Here is a 19066-nt window from a genome sequence, read left to right as displayed (position 1 = left end):
GGCCTAGAAGATGAAGGACTGAGTTCTACCAATTCCCACACCTGACATCATGTGAGAATGATCATGAGGGATTCAACACACCTTCTCTGAGTGACCCCTTCTCCAAGCTTTCAGGATGAAAATCCCTCTTGCGCATGGGGCCATTAGAAAGCCTATGCACCATATTCATCTCTTTTAGGGCCTGTAGGGATTAAGTGGGACGCAGGCCTTCCAGAGAAGGGATAGGGTGGGATAACATTCTCCCCTCCAATGACTTCACATTTGGTAACCATCTTAACCCCAGAGAGAATTTAAAACCCTAAATGTTAAAAAGAAAGCCCCAGCATAATAAAGCACCAGAAAACTCACATCACTTTAAATGTTTTATTTACATACACTTATTATATAGACTTTTGACTCTAATGAGAATAAACACAAAGTAACAATGGAAAACACCTAAGTGTTAATGCTAACTTCACCAAGACCACACAGTGCAGAACGCACGTTGCACAAAAACAGTGTTGGAGCTTGTGTCTATTTTAGCTCTGAGGTTAAAGGTGGGGTCTTCACAGTACTGGGGCATCAGCCACATGAACAGGGAGAGGTGTCACACAAGTTAAAAATTGCAGGGTATTTGCTATGTCTCATATAGGTCCTCCTGCTGCCCAGGAAGGATTGTTCCCTACAGTGTAGTCTCAAAGGCCCAATCCTGTCTACCTTTAAGTCCCAAGCAACAGCTCTTTCACCACTTCTCTTGGGAGACTATTCCAAGACCACATGTATTCACTGTTGGGAAATATTTTCTTTTCACTTTCATTCACTTTTCTTTCTGTTCCATTTCATCCCCAGTTAATCCGGGGCTTGGCAGTGGTGGGCATGGACTTAAACACTTGAGACTATACACATGGAATGGCCCAGAACAGGAAAGAGACCCAGAGAGTTCAGAGAGAAAAATGACAGATCAAGTGGCCCAGTCCCTATTCTACCATCAATCTGTAGCTCTGTTTCCTAGAGAGTGGGGTCTGTGGGGATTCCTTTGCGAGCCAGTGTGAGCACTCACAGATAGGGCTTCCCCCACATGCTGAAGGTGGGAGCTGTTCCAGAGAGCTAGGCTGCCTGCCACATTCCACAGAGCGTTGGCACAGGACTCGATCACTCATATCTTTTTATTTTTTGACTTAGTTTATGAAGGTGAATTTTCTGCTGGTGAAACACAAGAGCGATTGTAGAGTTCATGCTCGTGATGCTCCTGGAGATCTTCTATCTTCCCTACCTCAGAAAGCTGGAGCACAGTACAAGCTCCCCATCACTTCCTGACAATGTATATCTATCCAGAGCTGGGAGGTGCAGTTTCTAGGGCAGGTCCTTCTTGACCCTTTCAGGAGCAACAGTTAGATCCCTGACTGTAAGCGGGTTCTCGAACGGGCTCCCAGCCACTTCTTGTGGGCAGACTGCACCTGTGGGATGACTGCCTTACACACAGTAACAGAGATTCTGTCCAAGAGAAGCAGTGGGAGCCCTTAGAGACTGATCTCCTTCACTCGAGTCTTTTCTAAACATGGAATCTTGGCCTTAGGGGGATATTTTAACCTGTTCACTGGATCTCTGAGCTCTTGACCTCTAGTCCAAAGGTTACTATTGCTATCCCATTGCTCAGCGCAGGGTCCATTTGCCTCAGTGGCCTAGCCACCAGGGTACAGCAGTCAAGGCCCAAGAAGCAGGTCTCTAAGCTAATGCTCAGGGACTATGGCTTTACTACTTTGAGTGACCATTGGGTAACAGATATTGTCAATGAGACTGAGGGCTGCCATTTATTGGCATTCATACTGAGGGACAAAATCATCACTGGATGACACACTGATGCTGCACCGTGACATGTGCTCCTTTATGGCTTTGAGGCAGCTAGGTACTAGCACATAGGACAACTCGTGCACTGAAATACAGGCACATGCTTCAGTACCTTCCTAAATCACAGCCCAGGTTCTGACCCCTGCATCCAGACCACTTTGAACCTGGTGACTCAACTGTCCCACAGGTGAGAAGCCTGACAGACCTAGGAAGGGACCTCGGCCTAGGCGATGATGCTTTATCTGACAATGGCCCATAAAGGCCAATGATGTCTGTCAGGTGATGTGACTGTTTCTATAAGTACCAAACCCATCACAGCTAACTTAAATGTTATCCCCCAAGCAACCTCCCAATGACAAGTCACTCGCTTAAAGTGACCTAATACGCTCTCCACCCTTCATTCAGCAACGGATGAAAAGCTCTGTCAGCAGTTTCCAGTGAGAACTATCGCTGCCTGCAAAGCTCTCATCCTACGGATGACACACTGTGAGCTGATCCAGGAGTCGTGACGGGGGAGAGCCTGCCTGCATCCCTGCATCTACTGGCTCCCGCTACCCAGTGGAGCCATCAGGGGGTGTGGCACTGAACAAGCACCAAGGGCAGCCCGATGGCATGGAACGGACTACAGTGCCTACAGACCAGCAGCACTCTGGGCGTGCAGGTGGTACGGAATGTACGGGTGTGCGCAGTAGGGCAGCCGGTTCTGTGCCACAGCAGAAGGGTGACTGACTGGGCAACGGTGACCGTGGCTGTGGCTGTGCTGCCCTGGTAGGGAATGCACTGACCACAGAACAGCCGTGCCACAGGACAGTGGCTCTGTATGGAATGTAGGTAATTGTTCCAGCCAGGAGTTTTCTCATGCACGGTGTAAAGAAGTGAGGACAACAGGGCATGTTAAAATAGCAAAGGAGAAACAGTCAGGGCTATGAAGGGTCTGCAGATATACAAAGTACCATAGTACAAGGGCCAGTGTCGTGACATAGATCTAAGCAGGTGTGGTACAGTGGTACCTGCTGCAGCATATTCATGTCGTTGGCTCTGAGCTGGGCCAGTGTTATCAGCTATGATTTGAACATGGCTTTCCACTCTCCCTTGGAGTCACATTTTCTTATAGTACTTTGTTAGCAAATCAGCCCTAGGGAAGAAGCGAGAAAAGTGCAAATACAGTGTACATATTCATATTATATGGTGGACAGTACACAGGTGGGATCCAGATAACAGGGTCATTAACAGTGCCCAATATCCACCTGTCTGGTACAGTGTCCCTTACTGGAGACTCACAGTGAAGGGCTCTCCAAGGAGCATTTCACAGTTTTCAGTGTTGAGAACAGACAAGAGGGAACAGCAACAGAACTGATGCACTAACGGATCCATTTAAAAAAACACTGTAGAACAGAGGACTGAGGGAGTGCAAATATTTGTAATAAAGGACCCTTGACCCCATGCTTATGGTCAGGTGCAGAAGATCCAACGGCTAGTAATGGATCGGTTGAGACCTATGCAATAAATCCAGAGCCCTGATTCAAGGAGAGGTACAAGAGACCCACACAGCCTGCTTCAGCTGAAAATTTTGCGTGAATTTAACGCTCATGAAAGAGCCAGATTGACAGCTCTGGAGACCAAAGTCCCCTATCTCCCCTCACAGGTACAACATGGGCATCAGTAAAGCAACCTTCACCCCCATTGCTCCTTCTTGTGCATTTCACTCCTGAGCTGGGAAGATCACTGCTAAGGGTGAGATGGGAGTTCACTCTCCATGGCTCATTCAGTCCTTGGCCTCTCTGAGACTCATATCATTGGCACTGGTGATCTCTGCGATGACTTGCACAGTTGTCCATGAAGAACTGGGCTAAGACCCACCAAATTCATTTTGCATAAGTCATCAAAGAAGCATCCAATGACACCACCTTCCATACCCTATCAAATCTGGCTGGATTTAACCCAGTGAACTAGCAGTAAAAGGATCCATGTTTCATATCAGGTCTGTGTGTGATCTTCTGGTACCCCTAAGATTTTTTGAAAAGGTGATGTGTAGGTGCCTGTATCCTCCACTGGATATTGAATATCAAAGATTTTTACCTTTGATGGAGCCACAAATCCAGGTCATGGAAGGGTGCAGGAGATCCTTTGCTGAATTATGACCATCTTGTGTAGGGAGACCTGAAAGCCCTGAGTTAACAGAGGCTCACAAACTCTGCCTTAGAAATGGAGAGGAAGGAAAAGAAAGAGGTAATTCTGGTGATTAACACAGATCTAGAGTGAAACCACCCTATTTCAGTCACCAGACAGGAGAAGATTCCCTCCTGTGTGAGGAGAAATGTGCATCTGGACCAAGCCTTGTTAGCCAGGACTCATCCAGAAAAAGAATCTGTTTGGCTGTTTTGCTAGAAACTCCTCACATGTAGAATGCTAGACCTCAGGCACTCCAAAGGCCAGGTTATCCCGTATCATCAACGTTTTCCGAAGATCTCGTTCCATGATTGGCCTCTGTGTCCGCCACTTGTGGGCCTCCTGCAGGCCTGGTTCAAAGTAGTAAATGCAAGCTCCGAAGCCCACCAAGATGAGAATGGAGATCATCAGATAAACTGGCACGAACCAATCCAAGAAGTGCGGCATGGTGGCTGGAAAAGGTGGAAGGAAGTAGACACAGATTGATGAAGGTGATAAGCAGACATGGCAGAGTCTCTAACTAATGGGACCCAGGCCACTCCATCCTTCTTTACAGCCCTCCCCCATCCAGTTTAGAGCACAGCTTTGCTCTTTTTTAATGCATAGTGCTGCCCTTCAGTACCCCGCTTTGGCTCACTTTGCAAGGTTCTGCGCCAATTATGCCGTGCTCTGCCCTGGTTAAGCACAGGGAGAGTTCTCAAGTTTCCCCAGCATCTATAAACAAAGGCATTGAAAGAGCAATAGGTGGTGTGATAGATTTTTTTTTTAAATCTCACCAACATATTCATGTTTATAACTTCTGCTTTTCATTTCACTCGGGTCTCCGGTTTCAGATTATTTGCTGGCTGCAATGAACCTAAACTAATGTGAAATCTGTTTGTGTAAGAAACCGTAAAAAGTGACTTACTTCAAGAGCTGACTTTTCTTATCACACGTCACTCTTGTGTTGCTTGTGATGTTCCCTTTTCAAACCAGAAAAGCCCTAAGAGAAGCAAACAAGCACTCAGCTTATCCAACACTACTGGCATTAACTGTGCCTTGTTCGCCTCAACAGAGAGACCCAGAGCTGAATGGATTAAGGAGACCAAAATCTCCCCTTCACATCAGAGCTGCCACATTCACGTGAGAGATGAGGCTCTTGGTGAAAGAGGGGAAGGTTTGCATGGCCATGGCTTGTACTATGTCTGATGCGTACATAACGAGGGGACCCATTCTCCAGCACTATCAGTTGAGAAACTTTCACACTTCACACCACAAAGCATTTTACATACAGCAATAAAGCCATTCTCAAGGGGCCCTCTACAAGGCAAGCAAATATTATTCTCCTTATTTAAAGCAAATTTATAGACAGGTGATTTGGTCAAAGTCATACAGAACATCTGTGTCAGAAACAGGGACAGAACCAGGTTTGCTGACTCCCAGTCTCCTGCTCTTGTCAAAGTGCTTCTCACATACAAGACCCCCCAACCAAGACAACAGGAATTGCACCTGCACATGCCAATTCTGAATACTGTAGAGGAGATTTTTGGTTTAGTTTTCAATTCTGATCATCATTCTTTTGGGTGAGCAGAACAAAAATCCTCAAGTGCAGGAGCAGAGGCTCAGAAAGCAAGGCAAGCACAGAAAACACCTGCTGTGAGACAGAAATCACAGTGGAGACCTATTTAGAGTGAGATTTTCGAAAGCACTTTATGAATGGTTATGTAAGATTCTGCTCCGCTCCATAGGGGAAGGCTACCAACAGCTTCTCCTGACGCTAGAACCAGTGTTTGTGTGTCTCTGTGGGAGGGGTGTTGATTAAGGCAAGTCACTGAGTCAAATCAGCTCTAGAGGGCTGCCACTCCCTGGAGTGGTTGGAAGATACTGCTTCAAGCTGGGTTTTCCAAGCTCTAGCAGACTAAGGGCTTTTGGTACAAGGCAGTTTTGAACTGACCCAGGGCCTTCTTTGAGAACCAGCAAACAGACAGACAAGACTTTTTGTGCACCGGGGGTGGGTAGGTGGGGGCAATTATTGTGGAAAGGTTAGAAAGACTTTTGGCTATTAATGCGCCTTAAGACTGACGTGTGACTCCTGGCAAGTTTAGTGTGTGTTGAAATCAATGTATTGTTTCCTTATGTCTTCTGTGTACTGCTTCCACTTCAAGAATAATTGTGCTTACTTAGACATAATTGTGTGGTAACTTAATGACTGCTGAAACATGGAGACATACATGTCTCATAGAGCTGGAAGGGACCTTGAGAGGTCACTGAGTCCAGACCCTGCACTCACAGCAGAGCCTATCACCCGCCCTCACAGATTAGTTTTAATCTAACCTGCCCTAGAACCTTGAAAGGGCCTCCTCAAGGACTGAATGCACAAACCTGGGTTTACAAGGCCAATGCTCTACCCACTGAGCTATCCCTCCTCACCCTCAAATGCTGGCTACACACTGGTCATAAAACCCTCAAGGACTGAAAGCAATGCATAGGCACTAGCTTCAGGCAGTCTGGCTTGCTGCAGATAACAGCGGGAGAGGTAGGAGCTGGGCAGCTTTAAATTCCCCAGGGGGACAATTGCAGTGGGACAAGGATCCCTGCCATAGACAGTTGATGGCTGAAGACCTTACTGGGCACTCCTTGAGTGGATCACAGAGCAGAGAATGCAGGTGGAATTACCCTGACCCTGTGACAGTCCCATCAAAGAGCGAGTCTGATTATTCTACAGGCTATATTACTACGCAAAGAGCAGTTTCTCTCTGTCCTCCTCCTCAGCTCTTTCCAGGATTGGTCAAGGGTAGGGAGGGAGGGAGACTTGTCACATTAACTTCTGGTGCTGTTACTGTGCTGTCCCTACCTCCCTACCATGTGTGATGCAGTCCCTCTTCCTAGCCCATAATATTCTTACATTTGTGGGCAAGCTCTATTTTCATGTTTGTGCTGGGGCAAAGCAGATATAGCACATGCCCTGTGATACCACATTGCAGTGTTTGTACCCGAAATGAACAGAACTCTGGGACTAGAGATATAACATGAGATACTTGTCTTGTTCTGACAAGTTTCAGAGGAGTAGCTGTGCTGGTCTGTGTCAGCAAACACAACAAGGAGTCCTGTGGCACCTTAAAGACTAACAAAAGTACTTGGGCATAAGCTCACATGGGCTGGAACCCACTTCATCAGATGCACGAAATGGAAACTTCAGTTTGGCCGGTATACGTGCACATGCAAAGACAGAAGTGGGCCCCATCCAAGCCAACTGAATGACCTCGTTAGCACTTGGCCTCTGCGTAGTAATGCAACACTCCCATATTTGCATATGTTTATACACCTGCCAAACTGAAATTTCTGTTGTATGCATCCGACAAAGTGGGTTCCAGCCCATGAAAGCTTATGCCCATATAAATCTGTTAGTCTTCAAGGTGCCACAGGACTCATTGTTTTATATTGTTTTGTGTACCAAACCCGGAAAGCTAGCAGTCAAACCTTCCCACCACCACCCCAACTGATAAGTGGATGGGAATCGCTCCTCTTGTGCTGTTCTGTAATTTCCCTTTGAATCTCTTCCTAGACCTATTCAGTGATCTTATGCATGTGAGATAGTATACTTAAAGCAAATGGTGTACTGTGCTAATGGGATCTAATCAAAGAATTTCTGAGAATTCCTTCCTGATATCCCAAAGTTGCTGACTCAGCTGGCTATGACTGCCAGTCATCCAGGAACCCACTTTATTAAAACATATATACAACATAATATTAAGGAAAGCAAATGCCTTCTTAACTATGAAAAGGCTGCAAGAAAATGAAATCTGAAGGGTGTAAACAGTAAGAAGGGAGAGAAAGTATTGAGGATGATCCAGCAATATGGCAAAGAGCGACAGGCTATATCAGAGCTAAGGGGGGAAATTAAGAGAGAGATCAATAAATCTTTTCGCAACAGGGACCTCTGCAGCAGTGTTCCCCCTATTTTTTCCACTTGGGGTGGAACAAATTTTACTGTGCGCACCTAGGTATATGTGGGTGTGCACCACCAACAGAAACACATACTGCTAGCTGTGAGCTCTCTCCTAATCATCTGGATGACATCTGAATCTCCCCTGGGCAGCCACCCAAGCACACAGCTTACAGGGAACACTTCCCTGCGAGACTCGATTACTGCATCATTTCCCAAGCCACGTGATGAAAACCCTGACACTGGACAGTGCCCTGAAAAAAGGACTCTCTCTATGGAACAATTCTACATAAGCCACAGTGGCAGAATGGACAGGCTCTGACCTAACAGATTGCTTCCATCTCTGATTTCTAAGACATACTAAGTCTTTTAGCTAATTTGGTACCATATTGGTGGATTTCATATAGTTCTTGTTGATTTTTTTATACTAGAGCAATCAACTAAATCAAATTTGCATAAGAATGGGTGTGTGGGATGGCTTTTCCTCCACCCAACCTGTCAGCTGATTTCCCTCAACTATCAAGATCACTCTCCCCTCCTGCTAGCACAAAGTAATTTAGCAGGAAGTGAAAGAGTGAACATGACATTCATTTCAATCCTACCAAATATGTTTTCTATCACCACAGATTCACAGGACAAGATATCAAACAACCAGTGATTCTCACTCATATGCACCGGGATAAACAATAAATTGCCAGGTCTGAAGCTGGCAAGGAATCTCCTTCCCCAATCTCATTGACCAGCATTGTGGAAGTTTGCCAATTTTCCAGAGCCTGGGGAGAAGGATCAGGTGGGTTTGTGCTACATTCTGAGGGATGCATTGGTGGATTTCAATCCTGCCTTTCTTCTTCAGTCACGTTCCTACAACTCAACATTTCTGCTGCCTCCCTGCCATCCGCATCTCCTTGTCAAGTCCTTGAGCATTTTGCCCTTCCTCTCACTTGATTCCTGGCTCCCCTTTCCTCATGTCCACTATCCTCCTGACTGAGCCTCACAATATCCCTCTTAATCAACTACAGGGAGAACTTTTCAGTGACATGAGATATGACTTCCTCCTCAGACCCTCGAATTAAACAGGCAGTCTGTATATCTGCTTCATTTCCGGACAACTTACATGAGTAAATTAAAAACACACATAACAGCAGTTTTGTGTGGGATGGGAAATTTACATGTAAAAATGGAACATAATTCACTCTGAGTCTTGTGATGAAGGATGGCAGAGAGATAAGTGGTCAGATAATGAACCAGTCTGTGAGGAAACATAGGTCAGGGTGGGACCTGAAGATCATTTAATTTATATGCCAGTTTATCCACTTTCTACCAGTAGCATCTGCTTTTCCAAAGGCTCGTTATGCCAATTAAATTCCTGTTACCCATGCACAACAAATGTCCTGCTTTTTCCACCTTGGCACATACCAAGCAGAGTTGGGTCAAAACTGACAAGATCAACTTCCAAAGATGTCAGAGGAAATGACATGATAAAATCATGGATAATGTAAAGGATATTTGAAAAGTGACAACAATGGGCAGAGGAAAGGATGGAAGAGGGAAGGGAAATGAACCTGTAACTACTGCTGAACTCTGGAAGGTGGTGGAGGAAAGCTGACTGCATGATCGATTTCCTTCCCACTTCTCATCCACTTTCATAATCTGAAAGTGAAGTGATAGTCCAAAAAGTGGCAGTAAAAATGACACGGGTTCTCTATTTATGCTTCTCCTGTGACCTGCAGACCTCACCTATCATCAGTCCCCAGTCAAACTCCACCCTGGCTTTGCCTTTGTCTCCCTTTGACATCCCAAATGAAGAATGCTGGGTGGACATATTTTGGCCAGTATGTGAGGCACATTAGAACCCAGATCCCTCTCCCACAGCAATGCACCTGCTGGGCAGTCAGCTCTTGTTTCTGTCAATGAAATGAACAGGTTGGAGAGGAAGACCCAAAGAGCACCTGTTAGGACTGCACAAGAGGTGGGTTGTACACCCTTTACTCTGCTGCCCTTGAGCACACTTGAACCCCTACCCTGCTAACATGTTCTGGATCCCGCCCTCCACTACTGTCAGGTTCGTGCCTATGTTAAGGTGGGGAAAACTCGTCTAGGTCAACTGAGATTTCAGTACCGGCGATTCCGTCCTCCCTCACCGCCTTTGAAAAGTGCAGGATGCTCCGGGCCGGACCCCAGCCCCGCGGCAGCTCTTCTGCAGACGGATACGCTGTGCTCCGCCCAGGCTACGAAGGTGGCAAAAGGGCCGAAACCCACCCGGGCAGGGGAGGGAGGAGGGACCGGGCGGGAGCTCGCTCGGCCGCAGCGCCCTGCTGGGGAGCGCCGGCCAGGAGAAGCGTTGGATCCCAAGGACCTGGGGTGGGGGACACACGCGATGCAACCTCCAGCCAAGGGCGGACCCAGGGCGCGCCACCTACCGGGCTCCGCGGGCGGGGCTGGCGCGTGGTCTCCAGGCAGCGCGCGGACAAGCCTTCCGCCCTCGAGCGCCCCCCGCGCCTGACGCCGCTGCTCGGAGCCGGACCCCCGGGCGGGAGGGGGGAGCGGCAGGAGCGAAGCGGGGCGGGGCGCGTGACAGCGACGCGCGCCGGACAAGCTCCCCCACAGTCCAGTCCAGTCCAGTCCAGTTCAGCCCAGCAACCTGCGAGGCGCCCTGCCGGACGCCGCTCCACCCCCCGCCCGAGCGGGGCCGAACCCTCCCGGACCAATCGCAACGCCGCAGAGGTGTGGGCTCTGCTGTTGCCGTGGCAACGAGATGGGGCGCGGGACGGCGCACGTGGTACTGAGCAAGTGAGGGAGGATGCGCCGAGCCGGGGATCTGTGCAGCCCCACGAGCTCCGGAGCGGGCGGAACCGCTCTGTGGAGGGTGGAACGCAGGAGCTCGTCGCTCCCCCAGAGGCTGGTAGCCGAGAGGGCTTGGTTAGGTGTGGAAACTGAGGCAGGGCCTGAGCTTGGCTAGCAGCTCTTCCCATGCAGAGAGCCCACTCGCTGCAACCGTTCATGCCGAGTACAGCTAGGCGGGAAAAGGCCTGGGCGTTCATTGTATGCAAATAACTAATTTTTAGCAAAGAAAAAGAAATAAAGCTGCAAACTCGCTCGAAGAGCCCTTTTGTTTAAAAAATAATTTTAGTAAAATAAACAATGTTTTTAAGACTAATACTACTGCTCTGACTCTGCCAATGACTGAGTTTTAGTCTCCAGTCGTTCAGTGAAAAATCAGGGAAAGTAGCAGAATGAATAATTTCCATAAAGGTTTATTTTGCTCAAAAAGCTAATTTACTTATATATCTTTTGCCAACACAAATCCAACCAGTGCTAAGCAAAGGGATCTACAGACTCAGAAAGGTGAACTGTGGTGGGTGTCTCCTTTAAGGCATAGCTAAGGTGCTCAGTGAGGTCTGGGAGCTGAATATGTAGAAATGGCTGCAACTCTAGCTCTGAAGTCAGAGCTACACAAGTGATACTGCCCCTGCATTGTAGGAAATTGGGTCTAAAGAGCAACGGATGGAGTAGGCAGCAGCTTCCCCCTCTACAGATCATTTCTGTGAGCAGGCCAAAGAGGCACCAATAGAAGCACCTGGTGGAGTCTGGAACTAGGCTGCCCATCGTTAGAGTGGAGGGGAGAGGAAAAGAATACAGAGAGAGGCCAGTAGCAAGCAAACCAGCAAGGGGTACCAGAAAAGAAGGGGTGCAAAAAGTTGAGTCAATAGGTAGGGACCTTGTGGAATGACTTGTATCATCAAAGGCACAGCAGGAACAGAGCTGAAAGGGAGAAAGCCCAGTTTAGGGCAGGAGGGATAAGAGAGATCATAAGAAAAGTAGGGATAGCTACAAAAGGAACACTACCTAGAAAGAGGAAAGGCAGTACTAATATAAGGGCAAAAGAAAACAAAGGAAGAATAGTACAGGTAAAGAAGAGAAATATAACTAGAAAGAAGAATCTAAGAAATTATTAGAAAACAGAAGTAAAGCAAGAGTGAAATGTGAAGAAAATAATCTGTCATAAAAGTAACTACAGAGAAAAATTTAAGAATAAAGAAGTAAGCTGTATGGAAATTAAGAAGAATGACTGTTCAAATTAAAGCTATCCAAACAGCATCTTAAGTTATACAAAGTGAAGGGACAGGAAAACTGTAGAGTAGGTAAGGGTTAATTGTTTAATTAAGTAGCCAAAACATTAGGTCAAGAAATACACATTTTTATTTACCTTTGAATGTAAAAGAGTAAACTAAGATTGAACAAGAGGATTTCTGAAGATATAACTAAAGTTTTCTCCAAACTCTGGTCCTACAGAGTCTGGAAACTTAAAAGGCCATATAACAGTGGCACTGTACTATGTTGTAACACACTGTACTTTCTCATTTAAAATGCTGTTACTTGATACATGTAACTTAGTACCTATAAAGTGAATTTGAGTAATAATAAATATACAGTAGATAGCAGTTCACAGTACATTATGGTGTAAGTCTAAGTTAGCGCTCCTGTTAAAACAGTGTCTAAGGTGCTACATCACCTCCTCATTTTTGTGATTTATCTGTGATTGTTCCCCACTCAACTCACTGCTGCTTGGTGCCAGCTGACTGAGAGAAAACACACTTTACCCTCTAAATTGCTTCTGCCTCTCTAGATCGCTTTGATTCAGAACATTCCTCCATTGGTTTCATTCCAAATGAGCTGAATTTATTTGGCTCAAGAATACTTCGGATTCCCAGGAGTGGGGGAGCAATGTTTAGATGTGAACTTTCCACAATACTGTAATTCAGCAACTAAAGAGTTACTGGATTCAGAACACATGTGCATGGCCTGCAAAAGAGTCCATGTGGAGTGGTTTTGCTCCTGTTGGCTGGAGTTCAGAATGCTGAAAAGTAATACATTGTAGGAGCTAATATTGTAGCCTGTGTCTGTATCTAACTGCGCTAGAGCCAGCCCTATGCTGAGAACAGTCAGAACTGCTTGAGAAGCTATCTGATTTCCTTCATGTTTTGCTGAATTTGTCTGTTTAGTAAAAATAAACATTATTTTAGAAATTCTAAGTAGGTATTTGTGACTCTGTAATACACAAGGGGGAATCTAGTTAGCATGGAAGCCTTTCTTATTTGTTCCAAAAAAGACTGGCTGCATACGAGAGTACATTGTCTTTCCAGAAAGGACTCTTTAAACGTTTCATGCAGTTGAGGCCCTTAACTTTAACATAACTGAAGAGAACTTTCATACCTAGTCGACCATTTGGATTGTTATCTCCTCACTAACCAAGTTATAGTGGAAATAAATCAAAAAAGCATATTTTGACCATGTTAGGAAGAAAAACAAATGGAGTCTACACTAACCAAAGGGCACCACAAAAGATAGATAAAACAAAAATTGTATTGTCATTTTGAAGGGATATTATGTTCCCAGAGCAAATATTAATATGGGGAGTTACAAAGCACACTTGACAGAACAGCTAGAAGGGAAAACATGCTCCAAGTCCCTGACGGATATAAAGAAAATGGCAGGAGCCTACTGCTTTGAGCTATTCCTAGCTGAAGCACTTGTATGGCAGTTATTTTATCATTTATTAGTTGCCCTAAACTAAAAGAGTGCTTGCTTTAACCCATACAAATGACTTTACGCTAACCTTTGCTGTGGAGAGAAAATAAATGTTCATATGACCAAAGTGCATGTTTATTTGGCAGTAAGCAATTCCAAACCCATTTACTGTTAAACAAACCATAATCATAGAAAAGAAATTAAAACATTTCCAGGAGGTTTGTTTGTAAGCACCAGAGTGCTGCATGCTTCTTTAAAAGACTGGAATCTTGGAACAGCTGATCGCTAGGTCACATTGGCGAAAGAATGCTGAGGATACTGTGCAGTTTATTATAAAACTACTGTGCATAAGACAGCACCAGACACTGATCACTGTATACTGTTTGACAGCACAGAAATGCTTTAACTTGTTATTAAGTACTAAAACATTGGTGAATGACCATGAAACTAAAAAGGATAGTAGGGCTGTAGTTTCTCTGATTTCCAGAAAAGAACATGGGCCTGATTCACCACTGTTACTCCAGTTTTGCACTAATGTAAGACCATTCATTTCAGTGTAAAACTAGGGTGGGACAGTAGTGAATCAGGTTCTATATATTAATAAATCATTCAATACTGTGCACTAGAATTTGTTTGGGACTATAATACCAATTTACAAAGGAGATCTGTATCCTTTTCCCAATTTTACGATGGGGGAATCCCAGACATGGAGAAATGAAAGACCGAGGTCCCACAGTAGGCAACAATGTGCATTTAAAACTTATATAAAAGCAGCTGCCCAGCCAAGCTTTGGATTGGGGGTTTCTCTAACCTGCACTAGTTGACTATGGTCCCCAAGAAACTTTCAAGGAACAATTGAAGATTCCTAGAGATCATCATACTATGGGTTCTAGAGACAGAGGCATAGGAGCCACCAAGAATCTGGCCCTATAATTTTTACTTCTGGTATTAGCAAAGGAGTCAGTTCTCTCATTGCATTCATGCTGCTAGATAACGCCGCTTTGCCTCATTGGCCTAAGGAAAATAAAATATCCAGTGTCCTAAAGAAAACTAGGTGAAAACATGCTGATGTGTTTCCCATAGGCTGGGTTTGGTAAAGATTAATTCATATCGTGCTAGAATGGTACCTCAGTTTTATGGTGAAAAAGATGAAGAAAATGTGGTTAGCCAAGATGTCCTATAACTTCTTCAATTTTCAGACTGAGTAGCATGTATTGTCTTCAGGAACAGGATGGCATCGCCCATATTAGGGATGTTAATGGTTAATTGGTAAGCTTCGTCCTAGCTGAGCTGCTCCAGCCCTGTGGAACACACTGCAGGTGGATGGAGGACAGGGGGCATTCCAGCAGAGCCAGAGCAGCCCTCATCCTGGAGCAGCCAGGAAGTGTTGTGAGCACAGGCTCTAGTCCCAGTCCTTGGTGACCTGGGACACTTCAGCCCAGCCAGGGCAGCCCATGCCCATAGTGGATAGAGGTCTGCCCAAGTCAGGCTGGAGTAGCCCCACCGGACACTCCTCTCTCCCATTTAATCAGTTAACTGAGTAAACTTAGCATTTACCAGGTTAACTAATTAAATGGGATTTTATATCCCTTGTCTACATTTGCAGAGCTAAGGTAACAAGCCATGCAAACTAAATCCAGTTGCCCAAGCCCAAAATCAGTTAGCAACATTAGCAGGGGGGTGCCGGTTTACAAAACTAGATGAGCTTGTAATTTACAAGCATGTGGAGCTCCAGCATGAGTCATGAAAATACTTGCCCTTCAGTACCAATGGTTTCAGCATAATTGATTTCCCCATGGAGTGGCTAACTCTGTGCATGCATCAGCATATCACACATCAAATATGCCAGTAGTTAAGTGGAGTGATCTGCCTTCTGGAGGCACTTATTATTTTAAACAACGAAATGAATTTGAGAAACCTGGACAGTTATATACAAGTCACTCCCCCTCCTTGCCAGCTCTCCTCTTCCTAGTCAGCCAGTATTCCTAGCAGAACTGATACTTCATTGCATTTTCTCTCCTGCTATCATTTACACCCGTGGAGTGAACTTTACCTCTCTCCAGACCCCTGGAAATAGGTACACGGTGAAATGATTGTTCTGTGACGCCACTCTTCCCTCAGTCAAAAAAAATTGCTTTTGTCTGACCTCTTTGTGATAGTCATAACTATTATTCAAGAATTTGATTTACCCCCTTCCTCCAGTGCCCCAGATTGTGTAGCTCATGTTTCAGTAATAAACTACAAAGCAGCCGCAGGATTAAGGAAGAATGCCACTGCTGTGTACTGTTTGGCAGTCATAGCAGAGGATTATGGCGCACTTGTGAAGTGCCCTTAATTAACGTGTACATGGGAAGCTAAGGACGGTGAGTCTCCTCTCTTAAAATGTGGGGATGGGGCACAGAAATGAGCAAACACGGAGAATGGAGAATAAATTCCTCTTACCAAGAAGGTAGGGTTGAGATCCCAGTTCAGGGAATCTCTGAAGGGACATCCCAACACTGAATAAAAATGGAAATTGGATGGGAAATTTAGCCATTATTAGATCTCTTCTGTTCTCACACAAACACGGGAGGAGCTCTCAGATATACAGAGTGGTGTGCTGAAGTGCTGGTGCAGATGTATTCAGATTCCAAGGTAATGAAGGAGTAAAAATGCACAGTATGGATAGTGAAATAACTATGGAAGCAAGATAAACTGGAATAAAATGGCTAATCAGCACTGCCACTCTCAAAAGACTGAGACCCATGTGTCACATTATGGATGTATGGAGCCAGTAAGTGTGTCTCATACTGTGTAATGACCTCATCCCTAGCTAGGACTCTCTCTCTCTCTCTCTCTCTCCTTCAGCATAAACAGAAGGGGAGGGAAGGAGCAGGCTGGGGTGGTGGTGGAGGAAGAGTATAATTTTTCTAATTGACTTGGCGCTACTTCTTTTAGCACACTTTCGTTTCTTCAGCACACAAAGGAACCTTTGTCTTCTCACTCCACCCCAAAATAGCAGCCTCTGGTTATTTAATGCTTTGCCTGCCTGGAACCCTTGGAATATGCCTGTCCTGGATTGCCCTTCCAGCTGAATCTGACAGGAACCATACATATTCTCTTCTGCTTCACCTGTAATTTGCAGAGTGCTGGCAAGGAGCAGAGACATCTGACTTTGTCAGGATCAAAACAGGTATCCAAGCTATATGATGTCAGTCTCCATTACCCACTATATCTACCCTACCTCCCTTCTGAGCACTCAGTAGAGGATAGAGAGAGGTCTGGCTTGCAAGTGTGTCCAACCTGTTTTCATTAGCCCAGGACATAATTCTCTAGCCTTCTTAGCCCCTTCCAGCATAGTTCCACACTGTACTCCCTATTATAAGCTGTTATAGTTAAAGCTCACACAGCGACTCAAGCCCAGAAAGAACAAACCTAACTGCACAAGACTCAAGCTCTCTCTGGATGGAACTGGTGCACCAGACCTGCGGTCAGTGCAGTCAAGTAACAATAGCTACTGCAAGACAGACGGCAGTCTTAAACCTTGGGATCAAGGAAGGTGACTGTGTTTCCAAGGGCATTAATTTGTTGGGTATCTCTTCAGGTTATAATGGTCTCAGTACAAATCCATAATGATAACACAATGTTTATAAACAACAAGAAGTCTTGTGGCACCTTTTAGACTAACATATTTTGGAGCATATGCGTTCGTGGGCAGAGGCATCTGATGAAGTGGATCTTTGCCCATGAAGGCTTATGCTCTGAAAAATCTGTTAATCTATTAAATGCCATAGGACTTCTTGTTGTTTTTGCTCATACAGACAAACATGGCTACATCTCTGATACCTGTCACCAGGAAAGGAATGCAGCAGTCTTAGGAGGCAGGTAGGAACCATAATGGAGAACTAAGGCACAGAGAGATAAAGTGACATACTGAAAGTCACAAAGTCTCAGAAGGGCAGCATTGTTAGTCTGTAGCTCTACAAACAACAAGCAGTCCTGTAGCACATTACAGACTAACAGAAGTGGGTCTTACCCATGGAATATCATGACCTAATAAATTTGTTAGTCTGTAAGGTGCTACAGAATTGCTTGTTACTTGTGGAAATCACAGAGGGAATCAATGTAAGCGTGAAGATTACAGCTGAAGAATTCCTGATTCTAATTCTCTGATCATTTGTCTCTGGGTCTGTAGTCGGTCAATGCCCAAGCACCATACTGAGACTTTGTCCTGCAGGTAGCAGTTAAGAGGACTGGAACACATTCATTCCGCTTCTCATTTGTTAAGTAGTGTCGTTGTGTGTCGTTAAACATCTTTTGTATTTCATCCTAAAGGTAGCTTTCATTCTGACAGTGAGAAAATGCCATAGTTTGTAGTTCCCTGCATGGATACAAATTTGTATCTGGATATCTACATTGACATAGGTGGATAACCCAGATATAAAATGGATATCTGCAGATTTGCAGGGATCTCATAGCTTGTCTATAGCAGTGGCGTAGTGTGGCAGTTTCATGCAACAACTCATATTTAGGCAGTCCAAAATGGTATCCTCCATGCGGCATGAGCTTACATGTACAGTCAACATATGGGTCCACATCACACTACGCGGATGCCATTTTGTTTTACAAATGCAATGTATCTTCATAAATGCCATTCTTCTTGGGGCCTGGACAGAGTCATTCTGAATGCTATCAGTTGGACAACATACAGCTGCTCAGGCATGCAAGCACGGCAAACCAATTATCGCCAATGTGTAACTCCTTCCCCTTCTTGCCCACTTCAAATTTTTTTACACTTTCTTCTCTATGAGCATTAGTCTGTTTGTTTCCACTTCTGAAAATCAGATAATACTCATCCACCCCTCTACCCCATCAGGTTGTTGGGATTAGTTAATATCTGCATACTGCAATAAACACTGAGGCATCTCTATTGAAGTGTGCAGTAGTACACATATAGCAAGCACCAATTAGAACTGCCAAGCAGTATTCCCTTTAAGCCGAGTGTCTGGATGGCTTGCCCAGGGGAATCATAGAACACTAGGACCGGAAGGGGCCTCGAGAGGCCATCGAGTCCAGTCCCCTGCCCCGACGGCAGGACCGACCACTATCTACACCATCCCTGATAGACCTCTATCTAATCTGATCTTAAATATCTCCAGCGAGGGAGATTCCACAACCTCCCTTAGCAACTTATTCCAGTACTTGACCACCCTGACAGTTAGGAACTTTTTCCTAATGTCCAACCTAAACTTCCCTTGCTGCAGCTTAAGTCCATTGCCTCTTGTTCTCTCCTCAGAGGCCAAGAAGAACAAGTTTTCTCCCTCCTCCTTGTGACACCCTTTAAGATATCTGAAAACTACTATCATGTCCCCCCTCAATCTTCTTTTTTCCAAGCTAAACAAGCCCAATTCTTTCAGCCTTTCTTCATAAGTCATGTTCTCCAGACCTTTTATCATTCTAGTTGCTCTTCTCTGGACCGTCTCTAATTTCTCCACATCTTTCTTGAATTGGGGTGCCCAGAAATGGACACAATATTCCAGCTGAGGCCTAACCAGCGCAGAGTAGAGCGGTAGAATGATTTCTCATGTCTTGTTCACAACACACCTGCTAATGCATCCCAGAATCATGTTTGCTTTT

At 45.3% G+C, this 19066-nt stretch overlaps 1 protein-coding gene across 1 annotated transcript; it reads right to left on the bottom strand.

The window, feature by feature from the left end:
• Positions 1 to 359: 359 nt before the first annotated feature.
• On the bottom strand, positions 360 to 10493 carry SMIM45 (small integral membrane protein 45). Its single transcript, XM_074983920.1, has 3 exons — positions 10342 to 10493; positions 4904 to 4978; positions 360 to 4448 (listed from the first exon to the last, which is right to left on the bottom strand). Exon 3 carries the CDS (start codon positions 4441 to 4443, stop codon positions 4237 to 4239), a length of 207 nt encoding a protein of 68 aa, XP_074840021.1. The 5' UTR covers positions 4444 to 4448; positions 4904 to 4978; positions 10342 to 10493; the 3' UTR covers positions 360 to 4236.
• Positions 10494 to 19066: the final 8573 nt, after the last annotated feature.

The sequence above is a fragment of the Carettochelys insculpta genome, chromosome 1 (assembly GCF_033958435.1).
Source record: "Carettochelys insculpta isolate YL-2023 chromosome 1, ASM3395843v1, whole genome shotgun sequence".
NCBI lineage: Eukaryota > Metazoa > Chordata > Testudines > Carettochelyidae > Carettochelys > Carettochelys insculpta.
Note: the sequence above shows the minus strand (reverse complement) of the source record. Positions and strands in the feature narration are given on the sequence as shown.